General features: G+C 32.4%; 1 protein-coding gene and 1 pseudogene across 1 annotated transcript; both read right to left on the bottom strand.

The window, feature by feature from the left end:
- Positions 1–3,828: 3,828 nt before the first annotated feature.
- On the bottom strand, positions 3,829–4,672 carry LOC111882647 (protein MARD1-like; annotated as a pseudogene).
- A 5,217-nt stretch (positions 4,673–9,889) lies between these two features.
- LOC111882157 (pentatricopeptide repeat-containing protein At2g15980) lies at positions 9,890–12,616 on the bottom strand. Its single transcript, XM_023878521.3, has 2 exons — positions 12,460–12,616; positions 9,890–11,542 (listed from the first exon to the last, which is right to left on the bottom strand). The coding sequence occupies exon 2, from the start codon at positions 11,427–11,429 to the stop codon at positions 9,978–9,980; it is 1,452 nt and encodes a 483-aa protein (XP_023734289.1). The 5' UTR covers positions 11,430–11,542; positions 12,460–12,616; the 3' UTR covers positions 9,890–9,977.
- Between the last annotated feature and the right edge of the window lie 978 nt (positions 12,617–13,594).

The raw sequence follows: 13,594 nt of genomic DNA, 5'->3' as shown, positions 1-13,594 counted from the left end.
TTGTAGCAGAAAAGCATGTGTGGAATAAAATCTCTCTCTCTCTCTCTCTCTGGTTCGACAGTGGACGTAGTTCTTAAATCTGTTTTATTTATCGTTTCTTCATACCTAACACAACTTTCTTGCTTGGCTCTTGTTTCATTGACACCCATCTTTTTTTTTGGCCTCCCTACATACATAATTACTTTTTGGTTAGTAAATGAAATAAAACATTGCAATGATAGTTGAAATACAAACATGTGTGTGAGTTCAAGAGGAGTGAAAGTGAATTCACTATATTTTTTGGCCACATGGTATAACCATTAATTATGTAATTATGTTTTGGCCACAGCCCACATGGTATAACCATTAATTATGTAATTGTGTTAAATTACATGGGAGCCCATGTTTACATCCTATAGGAGGGATGCACCCACTCCTCGACATTTGGAACATTATTTACATTTTAAATTTTATCCAAAATAGCACAAACATTATGTGTACACGTCAATCTTGTAATCTCTAAGTCCTACAAGTGCATGTTCTCTCATTTAACTTAATAATAAATTGATATGGTACTGCACTTGTCACTTGGTATTTTTCTGACCCATTGTAAACTACTTTATATTGATATAGAGACGCTTCTAATTTTATCCCCTCAAAAAGTGCAATAGAAGTAGGAGTGAAAGGACCATGACACTTGAATAGCTTTTATACAATACATAACATTTCCATGAGATACTCTCTACGTATTCTAAGTAGGTAATGATAGGTTTATCTCTACCATTATCTAACTTAGACTTAAACACCTCACAAATATAATATTATTTATATGTACATAAATCTTTGAAATGTACAAAATTTTTAGACAATTTTTTGTCTCACATCAATAGTAATATGACATTCCACTATCAATTAATGATCTTTTGAAAATGCATCAAATGTTGGTTATAAATGTACAACTTCACATTTGTCATGATTAAATTTTTGTCCTTTAATATAATATTTGTATAATACGTAATTACATGCTAATATTATAAAGAGAGTCAAAATCAAATAAAAATTTAAATAGTTAGTAATGCTCGAATTATACAAGAGGCCACGAGGGTTTGCATGCTCAAATACATACAAATTTGATGAATCGATTATGAAAATAATGTTTTTTTCCCTTATAAAATGATTACTTAAACTAGTCGTCCTTAAAAAAAAAATACTTATGATCCGTAAGAAAAGTCTGGTGCCATATAAGGTCAACGGTCAGCCTAAAATATATTTTGGTTAGTGTTAAAAAAAATTTAGAAAGTTTTTATTACATAGTTTTTTGTGTTAGACTAAACCTAGTTTAAAAGGCGACACTCATAATAATATAATTATAATTTTATTTTTGATCATTTATTTTATAGGCCGCTACTATTATTGTAATTATTAAGCATTTTCAATATTATGTGGATTGACATCTATTGTGTGGACGTGTGGATAATGCTATTATGTGAGAATGACAAAGAAAATATGTTGTTTGATAATATGAATACGTTCAATCTTATATAGTTATTTTAATTATTAAGCATTTTCACTAATTAAATAGTCTATAAAGTTATTATACACTTTTTTTTAATTATTCTCATTCTGTCAGAATGTTATCAGGATGTTTATTGAGTCGTATTCTGTAAGAATTAAAATAAATAAAAAACGATGCATGAGAACAAAAATAAATTAGAGTTGGTGAGAATTCATTAAAATAACAATAGTTCTGTGAGATTGAACATATTCATATTACTAAACAACATATTCTCTTAGTAATTTTCATAAAATAACATTATCCATACGTCCACACAATAATTGTTCACCCAGATTATAACCTAACCCAACCATATATAATAAAACGTTATGCCCTTTTAAGTATTAACGACTAGTTGTGAAACCCGTATATTATACGGGTTAATTAAAACATAATGTTAAACATGAGCGATTAGATGAAAAAATTATTTTGAATTTGAAATATGAAATAAGTGAAAATTATGAGAAAAAAACGTGCAAAAAATTAATTAATTAAAATTATGTGTTTAATTGTTCGACCCGTGTACTAAACGAGTTATTATAATAAAATGTTAAAATACAAATATTTAAAGTGTAAATTTATTTGAAATTGAAATTAAAATTTCAAATTTGAAATTAATAATTATTATAGTAGGTTTAATTTATGAAAACTAAATTAATGATATAGTGGAAATGAATAATGAAGTAATTGACAAGTGAAAAATAAATATATTTCAAAATTATAACAAAATGACATGTGGCCAAATAAATGAGAGAATAACAAGTCTCAATAACATTTTCATTTATTGCCACATTTTCATTTATTAGGGTAGAAGATTTGTTCCCGAATTGATATGTTACAAGGCCCGATCATCAGACCTTCGGAATCTCACTGTCAATTAAAAAGAAAAATCATTATGATTTTCCTATCACACAACTCTAAATTTGCAGTCCCGATAAAACCTCGTTTTTCTTGCGTTCGATATTTTATATATCTAGTCATAAATAGCGACAACACCTACAAATGGAGGTTAATACACTAGCCACTACGCGATGTTGACAAAAAGGATACCAACTCCCACTATAGTATATAGTATATATTAGTTACCAAAAAGAGTTTTCCTCACATATCTACTATTCATTTCAACTTTGATTCCTGCCCATTGGATAGTCATATCATACACTCATTTTGGCCGTTGGATAGCCGTCACGTGATGTTCTCTTTCTTTCGCTCTATTCACAAATCCATTTCATATTGTTTTTTTACAGAATTAAAAAAGCTAATTCCAAATCATAATTAAATTGTAAAGGACAAAACTTCAAAAATAGTTCTTGTGGTTTTCGAAAATATCAAGTTTAGTTCCTAAGTTCAAAAAACCTTACAGATGGTCCATGTGGTTTCAAAACTTTTAACAAATGGTCATTTTCGTTAACTGCGTTAGCTTTTGGCCGTTAAGTAGAGGGTATTTATGTCATTTCACTGACACATGGACCATTTATGAAGATTTGCTTTATTTTTTTTATAAAAAAAAAAGAAAAAATATAATTATTTAATATTAAAGGGTCTCTCACACACTCTCTCTCTCTCTCTCTCTCTCTCTCTCTCTCTTATGGTGAAGAAAACTTAATCACCACCACCACTGGAAATATGCAAAACCACCACCTGAAATCAACCACTAGTCGACTTTCCTTTCCACCTCTAACAACAGTTATCACTAACCACTGGTAAACCACCAAAACTAACCAACGACATCAAATCTGAATGAAATTCAAATCTCAAATCAAAACAAAACCTGGAAATCAAACCTTAAACTAAAATTCAAAAATCAGATCAGAACCAAAACCTTCAAATTTATTGAAACCATCATACTTAACCACCACCACAATCGGTAGTCTACACCACCACTAGAAAATAGAGCACCATTGTCGCCCCTTACCCTCTAACCTCACATGTTGTAATGTGTTCATCACCATCCCCATCACAGTCTACACAATCAAGCTTTACACCACTTATCACCACCAGTCGACACCTGCACTCTCCTCCCGTCACCAGAGCTGATTCCAACTCTTAGATCTAGAGAATGCAGCAGTAATAAGAGATCAGATTCCTTCCATATAAATCATCGAGTTCTGAAACCCTATTAAAGCATCAACTTCTATAAATCCTATTGAAGCACTGGTAACAAAATCAGGGATGTTCGCTTTCGTCTTCGGTGTGCTGGAAACTCGATTAAAGCATCAATTCTGAAACCATCGACTTTTGGGATTTTTATTGATTCAATTCCAGTGGGGATTGATTTGGGATTTTTCTAAAACCTAAACCTTCAAAGACAAAGGACCTGTAAAAAATCTTGGCGATCCAAATCCAGTTGGAGTTGGACCGGTGAAAACTGAGAATTTCGGGTCTTGATCCCAAAATCACCGGGTGATTCGAGTGACCCGTTTGGAAATGGGTCTGGGATTTTAATTTTTAACTTTGATCCAAGCAGAACTTTTTGGCTAGTTGTACTAGGTTTACAAATATTGTCATTAGAGTTTTCTTGAATGAGAACAAGAGAAATTGCAATTCCTTCAGAACCAACTTTCTCAGATGGGTGTTTTTTTTCAACGACATTTGTGGGTTTTTCTGGGTTTTTACTGAATCCAAATGGGTTGCTGGGAAAATTGATTAACTGTTTGTTGGTGTCAAGAATGGAGGTCGGTGAAAGATTTTTAGGCAAGAATCCACCATTGAAGAACCTTGGAGAACCAAGAAAAGATGAAATAGATCGGGTCGGGTTCTGTGGAGTAGGGGGTGAAAGAGACGAAGCTTGGTGATCCGCCATGATCGGTGATTGTTTTGTTACAGCTCTGGATCTGTTCCTCAACATCACTAACATGGAAACTAAAATCTCCTAACAGAATAAAGAGAAAAACAAAATGAAGAAAAAGATTGACAGATTACAAAGTGTTGGTGGAATCAAAAAAACCCTCAAGAATTTGTTGTCCAAAAGGAGAACGAGAAATCAAGAAAAACAGGAAGTGATTCGAATCAACACCCAGGTGTTGGTGACAAAATTGAGATTAGATTTTCTGAGATTCAATCTCCCCATTTAATCTCTACTCTTCGAAAATGGCGACACAATTAGCATCCGAGAGAGAGAGAGAGAGAGAGAGAGAGAGAGAGAGAGAGAGAAAGAGAGTGTGTGAGTGAGTGGGACCCTTTACATATTAACTTTTATTTTTTATTTTTAATTAAAATAAGAAAAAACCTCATAAATGGTCCTTGGGTGTTGAAATGATGAAAATGCCCCTCACTTAACGGTAGAAAGCTGACGAAGTTAGACGGAAGGACTAAACATTAAAAGTTTTGAAACCACAGGGACCATCTGTGAGATTTTTTGAAATTAAAGACTAAACTTGATGTTTTCAAAAACCATAGGGACCATTTTTGAAGTTTTTTCAATTGTAAAGCCTTTAATACAATATAATAAATAAAGATTTTGAAAATAGAAACTTTAAATTTGCACATAGTAACTTTTATATATTTACATTTTCTACCTTCAAATATTTTTAGTCTAACAGTTTTAATACCTCTTAATATTAAAAATAAATTATTGGTATTCGTAAGTTTCAACTTGTGATCCCTTATTATATTTTGAAGTAACGTTTTTCATCCATTATATAATTTTCTATAGTTTTCGTTTGTATTAATATTACTTTTGTTATTATAATTTCTTAATTAATTGTTATTTGTGGTATTAACTAAACAAGATACACTTTCGACTTTTAGTTTTTGCCGTTTTATTCATACATAAATCTGTTTATACTTTTATGTGTGCTTAATAAATGAGTCATCGTACAACGCACGCAACTACGCTTTCATTCACATAATTATTGTTCATTTGCTTTAATAATTTCAGTCCAAAAAAGACTAGGTCCCGATATACATTTTAATATTTTATAGAATATAATATAAGATGTGGAATAAACATTTTCATAAAGATAGCAAATTTGTTTATGTTAATAAATTTTTCATATTTATATTTTCTAACCTAATATTTTTTATTTTTTGATTAAACAGTTTTTATCCTTCATAATTTTAAAGTTAATTTATTTGTGTTTTTAAGTTACGATTTTGATATTACATAATAGTTTTTATAGTTTTCATTTTTATTAATATTACTTTTTTATTTAAACCTTATAAGCTGTTATGATATTTATTGTGGTATTAAATCATAAAATTAATACATTCAAGATACACTTTCAAATATTTATTTTTGTCTGTCTCCTCCATACATAATTATTTGGTTCGAAATCATATGTTATACTTTTACGTTCCACTTTACGGATAACTATTTGCAATGTGAACCAAAAAAGTATACAAATAGTTACGATCTAAACACACTTGAATTTTTAAACTATATTGAAAGCCGTCTCACAATTTCTCCTACGAAACTTTATCCATGTCGCATTGTGTTTTTCAACATATCAGATTTCCGCAGCATCGCGCGGATGGTTCAAACCCTAGTTATTATTAATGTTAAACGTAGTTTATATAGTGAAATAGAATTTGCGGAATTACTTTTGGGATAATCGATAATATAATCACTTTTTTTTTCAAATATAGGTAATTGATCTAATTTTTTTAATGTGTTAGAAATGTTTATTATGTCCGATTCGGAGTCAAGCTAATGAATTTCGTAGTGTTGTATTTTCTGATGAGACGTGACATAAAACATCTCGAAATCTTGTATTTCGGGCTATTTGGATAGAAAATACCTTTCGAGCTTATTTCGTTGTTCATTTAAGACACTCACTTTGGACTCCATAATTTTTCATGTTTATGTGAGTGGATTAAGGTGCCAATTTTATCTCAAGCACCACCGCTACACAATTATGTTGTTGAAAGTGAGTTTATCCAACCAAATCGTGAATAAAGGTTTTACAGCCTCCATGTGTATTGCTGCAATATGGAAAAAGGTGTATCGGAGATTAGTTACGCACATTAAGAGTTAAGACGGAATTGGAATTAGTTTGAGTTATTCTCGTAGCAATATGATGCGCAATAAAAATCATTTTGAATACGATATTAGTTTTCAGTTTCATTCTTATTAAAAATTGTTATTGATTGTTAAAATTTCATTTTTCGGTTTTTACTCTCATTAAGTCTTGTGATTGATGGTCAAAATATTTGTAGAATTCTGTCATTTTCAAACTACTTGCACCTACGGATCATAACAGTAATACCCCCCTCAAAGAAATACTAGGAAACCATGTTCCTAATGGTTGTTAGGAATGAATATAACTAAATCTTGCATGTTGCCTACAAAGTAGGCAAAAAAGAGAGTTGGGAACCATAGGATGGTTTTAAAAAGTTTGTATAGGCTACGTCATGTACTTTTAAGTAAATGTGAATGACTTGACATTATTTGTCAAAATAAATGAGCAAGGCGTACATCCCTAGGGTGTGTTATATATTGTCAATGCCATCAATACGTTATCGTAAGATGAATGCAATCTACATATAACAAAGTTGATTGAGATGTTTTGTGGCACAATACAATGATGATATTCTCAACACCACAATGTCTAAGATAAATATATAAACATTGACATATAACTACTTTTTGACATTGTGTGACTGTGGTGCTAATATCTTCTACAACATACCTATGTAATGAAATCACCCCTTATGCATAGATTAGGAGTGAGCTTGGTAGATATCGAATCCCAAATTACCGGTACTTCAGTACCATTATCCATTAATACCGAATTTGAAAAGCACCAGCAAGCCATGTTTGAAACTCTGTAACTTAGTCAATACTTATCTGCTAAGTAGATCTAGAGCTTAACTTAAAGCCAATATAAAGAAGAATATGTCAAAAAAATCAGCTTATTCCAAGCTCATATGAGAGAATTATGGTTATTCAAAAAGAATTTTTTTTGCACAAACTAACAATAATAACCCTTGTTTAGGGCAATGTAGCTCAGCCAATACTTATCCAATTAAGTAGATTCTAGATCCTAAATTGTAGACAAGACATAAGAATATGCATAAAAACATTAGCTTATTCTGAGATCGGATGAAAGAGTTATGATTGTTCAAAGATGACGAAAAATTCTGCACAAACTAAAATCGCTAAAAACAATGATAACCTCCCATGTTGAGCCTAACCAATGGTACCATACCGAAATTACCGAGAACGGATTTTTAAGATTTGGATGAGACAAATATCAAACTGACTTACCTTATACGATATCAGTATCGATACCCGTTCGGTTTGGTACCAATGATACTTTTGTTCACCCCTAACATAGAGGGTGCTTTGAATAGGATGCTCAAGTATGGAATGATGTCGTATACAAGATATGACTTTTATATGTCAGAATTTAAAAATAACAATAATCAAGTACACTATGTGGTCACTTGATAAAGACGATGAAATCATTAGAATTTACATAATGTTTTTATTTCTTTCATTTCTTTTACATTCCAACTATTTATTAATATGCATACATAGATGAAGTACATTATTTTCCAACACCCTTCGCATAGGAAACAATATATCATGATCAGGTCGTTACCGTCTAGGAAAGTTGTTGCATTTTATCTTTTATGTAAACGAATTATAATTTGGATTCACAATGTCACCTCTTCTTTTTATCTTTTACGTTTCAAACACTAATATTTAACCATAAAATCCAAAGACTTGACCTTATTATTAAATTGCAATATCAGACGCGAGTAGAATCAGAAATTACATCTAGACCTAAAGAATTCCATCCCAAGGCTACGAGATTTTTAAACCCCACTGATCGAAGCCAAGAACCATATTTTCTTTTAGAACCACTATATAATGACAGAATACGATTTTTCAATACTCATCAAAATCCCTAGAAACCATAAACCGATATAATTTACTCATTTTAGACCCATGTTTATTAGCCCATATAAACCATTTTAACCTCATTGGAAGATCAAATAGATCTCCATCCCAAATAAATGTATTAAAAACACTATTTTGACAATGGGAAGATGTAGATTTCTCACTAATCTCATGTACCTCATTAAAATCACCAAAAACAATCAACAATTTCAAAAAGCGATTTCCCTCCACTGTTACAAAAAATAATATCGCGAAAAATCTTTTCTTTAGAAATTAACATCGAGTTCCATATGGAAATATTGCACCCAATTTCACTGCAACATACGAGTCTCTTGAATAGCATTAGGCAATGTGTAGTCTTTCCACATTTCATGCATTGGTTTAAACGTTTCAAAGCTGTAACAAAATATAAACAATAAACTTTCAAAAAAATCTTATTAATCCTTAAATGGGAAATCTAATGGATGCATTGTGTGGCCCTTCTTGGAATCTAAAACTAAGATGGCTTTCTTCAAGCTAAAGCTAAATCCTTTTTTTTTTTTTTTCATTTTTCATTTTTTATTCCATTCCATCATAGAGAGAGGAAAAAGAAAACTCACTTGTGAAGGTCTTGAGGCAAATCCAATGATCCGTATTTCTTGTGTTGTTTCATTGACATGTGTTTTTTGATCGTTTTGAGTGGCTTTGTAAAGCTTTTTTAAGTGTAATGTTGCCAGATATTTTGCTATTTTTTACTATATTATCAAGATAGAGACAGTTGTCAATTTTCATTCTTCTAGATCCCTGAATGTAATTTTGGGCAGAATCACCTCTCTCTAGAACTTCATGCAAAATCTTGTGCACCACATTTACCTACACTTATCTTGTTTAGTAGTTGTACTTTCAATATGAACAAAACACTTATCTTGTTTAGTAGTTTGGCCTAAGAAAGAATATTTGCCTACAAATACCAAAAGTATTATCAACTGCAAAGACTCCAATATAGCATGATCCTTTTTTGCTAATAACTAACATGACTTACCACAGAAAATGAAACTAACCCTTTTTTCATCTAAAATAAACAAATTTTTATCTCAATAACCTTTCAAGTGATTTATTAACATGCAAGAAAATGATATTTTGAACTTGTAATTGTTAAGCAATTACGATAATTACAGACGCATCAATCTTTTAAGTGATTTATTAACACGCATGTAATCAAAATATTCGGGCATGTAAATATCCAGACTTCATCAATGCCATTGTAAAAATCTTGCACACATAAAGAACATTTTTTTTTTTTTAATTTAAATTAGAGTAAATAGTTGCTTGTTTCCACAATAAATTGGTACCTTGGTTTATGCCACCATAATCAACGCCTTTTTTCAATAAATTGATATCAAAACATGAAAAAGCAAACATGAAGCAAAATTAAATATAATAAAACAATGTAAATCAAGATGGGTTAGCTCAATAACCTTTTTTGGACATGGTGTTTGCAGCAGATTTAGACTTCAAATCAGCAGAACTTTCATGAAATTTTGTTTTGCTTAATTTTACTTTATTTTGTAACTTAATGTAAAGATATATTATATAAATTACAGAAATAGTAAAATTTCATTTTATTGATTGAAGTTCCATCTTCAATTTGGCTGCTTGTTCCTTGTTTCCTTCTTTCTCATACCCATTAATAAAAGCAGAATAAATTCCCGAATTCGGTTCATATCCTCTTCCCACCATTTCTGCTTGAAGCTTCATACCTTCATCCATCCTCCCCTCATTGCACAAACCCTTTATCAAAAGCTCATAACTTTCACCCTTCATAACCACATTGTTTCTCTTCATTGCAAATCTTGAAACCTTCAATGCTTCTGAAACCTTATTCTTCTCACAAAGTTCCTTAATCAACACATCAATGGTAGACCCCAATGGTGTAAACTCTTTCCTACACATATCCTTATACAAAAGCATTGCAGAATCAACATCCCCAGTTTTACAATACCCTGTTATCAAATGCTCATAAGTGACACAAGTACTTTCTTCTCCATCCAATCCCATTTCTTTGAAGAATTCTTCAGCTTTATCAACCTCTCCAGCTTCACAAAGGCCACCGATTATGGTGTTATAAGCCATGGCATCATGTTTTAAACCCTTGTTTCTCATTTCTTCCCACACTCTCATGGCTTCCTCCATTCTTCCATTATCACAATAAGCCGCCATTAAAATGTTGTAACTGTATGCACTGGGTAAGCACTTGTTCACAATCATATCACTCCACAATTGTTCTAAGTTCTCAATTAAACCGTCTTTATAGAAAGAATGCATAATTATGTTATAAGTATGTACATTAGGAACAACGATTTTGACACCAAGTTTTTGATCCCCAAATTGGCGAGTGGATCCGAGAAGTTCGTTGTAAACTTCATATCCAGCAATGCTCCCGTGGTGTTTAGAAACTGACATGATTAAAGAATTACAAGTGCTAATCATTGGGGATATACCTTTAGTGCGCAACATCCGGACAATCTCGATAGCCTGATTGATTCGTTTGGATTGAAGGCATGCTTTGATCAGTAAATCAAACACGAAAGGTGCAGAATCACACGTTCTGTAAGTCGTAATCAAAGTTTCGAAGATCAAAGGTGGAGTCCTTAAAGGCGAATCGGTATTAGCATCAGGAAATTTACGAAGCGCGGATTTAATCAGAGCTAGGGCATGGGATTTTTGGCGGGAACGAGCGAGGGTGTGGATGATTGTGGCGTAGGATAAGAGGGAGTGGTGGCACATGGAGTGTTGGATGGAGAAGAGGAAGAAACGGAGAGCTAAGTGAGGAGTGTTACGTAGTTGAATGGTGATTTGGGAAAATTGGGAAGGATCGAAACCGGATGGGAAGAGCGTACGAAGGTGGGTCCATCGGGATTTGGAACGATGGTGTTTGAGGACGGAGACGGCGGTGGCGACTGCAGTTTCATTGTCGGATGGTGGCTGTGAAGAGGCAGAGCAAAAGCGGAGGGTAGGGGTTGGGTTCAAGAAGATGGGGCGTTTGGATACTGTATAAAACAACGCCATTAATGGAGGAGGATTTGAAATTTGAAGCTTGTTCCAGCCTCCCCCGACTGCTTAAAAGAAAGAGGGTAATATAGTAATCTTCAAAAATCCCTCTTGAACTTGATTCCGATTTCCTGCCAAATGTTATGTCAGGTTTACTGATAATTTTCCAAAATTACCATTTTGACCAGTTATATCCAGTCAAAATGGTTAATTTGAACAAAAAAATCTGAAAAATTTATGGTTGAATGAAAAAAATAAGATAAAAAGGTTAAATTGAGTTGCAAAATTGCCATAATGTTTCTGTAATAGTACAGTACCTTAGGTGAACTTAAACTTCATGCAATCTTTTTAAATTTGCTTTTAACATTTGTAGTTCATCAGAATGATATGGTTAAAATTTGCTTTTATTACTTTCTACTGCATAAATTAACATGAAAAGTCAACATGTTAAAACCAAATTTTAACATGGGTAAAGGAGGTTAAATTTGCTGTATACATCCATACTTTTAAGTTTTAAACCGTGGATGTCTTTGTATTTGCTATCTCATCTCATCGTCTTCTGTGGTTTTAACTTTTACGAGTTCTTTCTAATTTTCTTTAATTTTTGGTATTTAGTACTTTTATGTGTTAGTGAAACATGTTTAAGGCATTATCGAAAAGAAAGGAGGCATACAGATCGAAATTTTTTATGATATCAAGACTAAACAAGAACCAAAATTCACACGAAATTAGTTGGGTTCAAGACCATGTTATGATCAATCAAGAAGATTGAGCTTATTACTAAATGGGTATGGAGCTAATGTTATGATCAATCGAGGGCCATTTAGCTTATGAGTTAGAGCAAGGTGTGTAGAAAATGGATGGATAGAGCACGTTCGGCCATAATAAACAATAAATGAAAGCAATTCAAAAACACAAGTCACATATCCACAGTTGAATAGAGCACGCTCGGCCATAATAAACTCATAAACATGTTCGAAGTGGCGTAATGCGGGAAAAACAAATTTGAAGGTAAAGGGGAATGAGAGGAAAGAATTGAGAAAATTACAAGAAAGAGGGAAGGCGGCGAGCATCAATCAAAACACGGGAGGAGCAACGGACAGTGACAGATGGCGGAGGAGCAAGGAAGGCGGTCGTCTCTCAAGGAAGCAATGGCTATGGGGTCGCCAAAATCGACATGTGGCTGTGTTAGGTTTTCAAAACAACGGGGAAAAGTAAAGACGTAACCATTTATTTTATTTATTATTTTCTTTTTCCGGTTCTCCATTATCTTATTTATTCGAATTTTTTTTTCCGGTTTTCTTTATACCAGAGAATAAAAAAGCTAAATAAATGTTTTTTTATGTATAAGTGTGTAGCTTTTTTTTTTTAACATATATGGTCATTCTTTTTCATGTTTTCATGTTCATAAAATACTATTACGACCGATTGTTATAGGTACAAACGGTTACCAACGTCATTAACAATTCCAATAAAATTCCGATCATCTCCACCGATAAAATTGATTTTTTTGCAAGCTCTTGACACATCATAAAACACATTCTCTCTCTCTCTCTCTCTCTCTCTCTCTCTCTCTCTCTCTCCATTGGGTTTGTTCTTCATGAGGTATGCTCTACTTTCCTTTCAATCTCGAATATGGATTTGTTTTCAAAAGTTTAGAAAAGCTCACAACTCTTTCTCTTCTTTTATTTCAATCTCAAGAGTAGAGCAAACCCCGACCTTAAAAAATTCAACCGTTGTAGTGCTCTTTGAAACCCTAGCACAATTTCAGTATCCACCAACGAGCTCTTGAAATGCTAAGAAAACAATGATTTTAATTGTGGATTTTATATTTGTGTTCCGGCATAATCTGTGTGTTCTTTGTGCAAGAAATTAAGCTTTAAGGGTACAAAACCTACAAATCATTGTGGGTGTGTGTGTGTGTTCTTGTGTTACAAATCTAGACAATCGTAGTGTGTGTTATTGTGGAATCGATGTATATGTTTGTTCTTGTGCAAATCGATGTGTGTGTATGTGTGTGTGTTCCTATACAGATTGATGTGTGTATATGTGTTTTTTTATAGAATCGATGTGTGTTAAAGCTATAAATATTGTCAAATGTGTGTTTTGTCATGGATTGAAACCCATAAATCCTGTCAAAATTCAAGATTGTGTGTTCTTGAGTTATTGAGAAAAATTATGTA

The sequence above is a fragment of the Lactuca sativa genome, chromosome 1, assembly GCF_002870075.4.
Source record: "Lactuca sativa cultivar Salinas chromosome 1, Lsat_Salinas_v11, whole genome shotgun sequence".
NCBI lineage: Eukaryota > Viridiplantae > Streptophyta > Magnoliopsida > Asterales > Asteraceae > Lactuca > Lactuca sativa.
The sequence above is the reverse complement of the archived record's forward strand: the minus strand, read 5'-3'. Positions and strand labels throughout refer to the sequence as shown.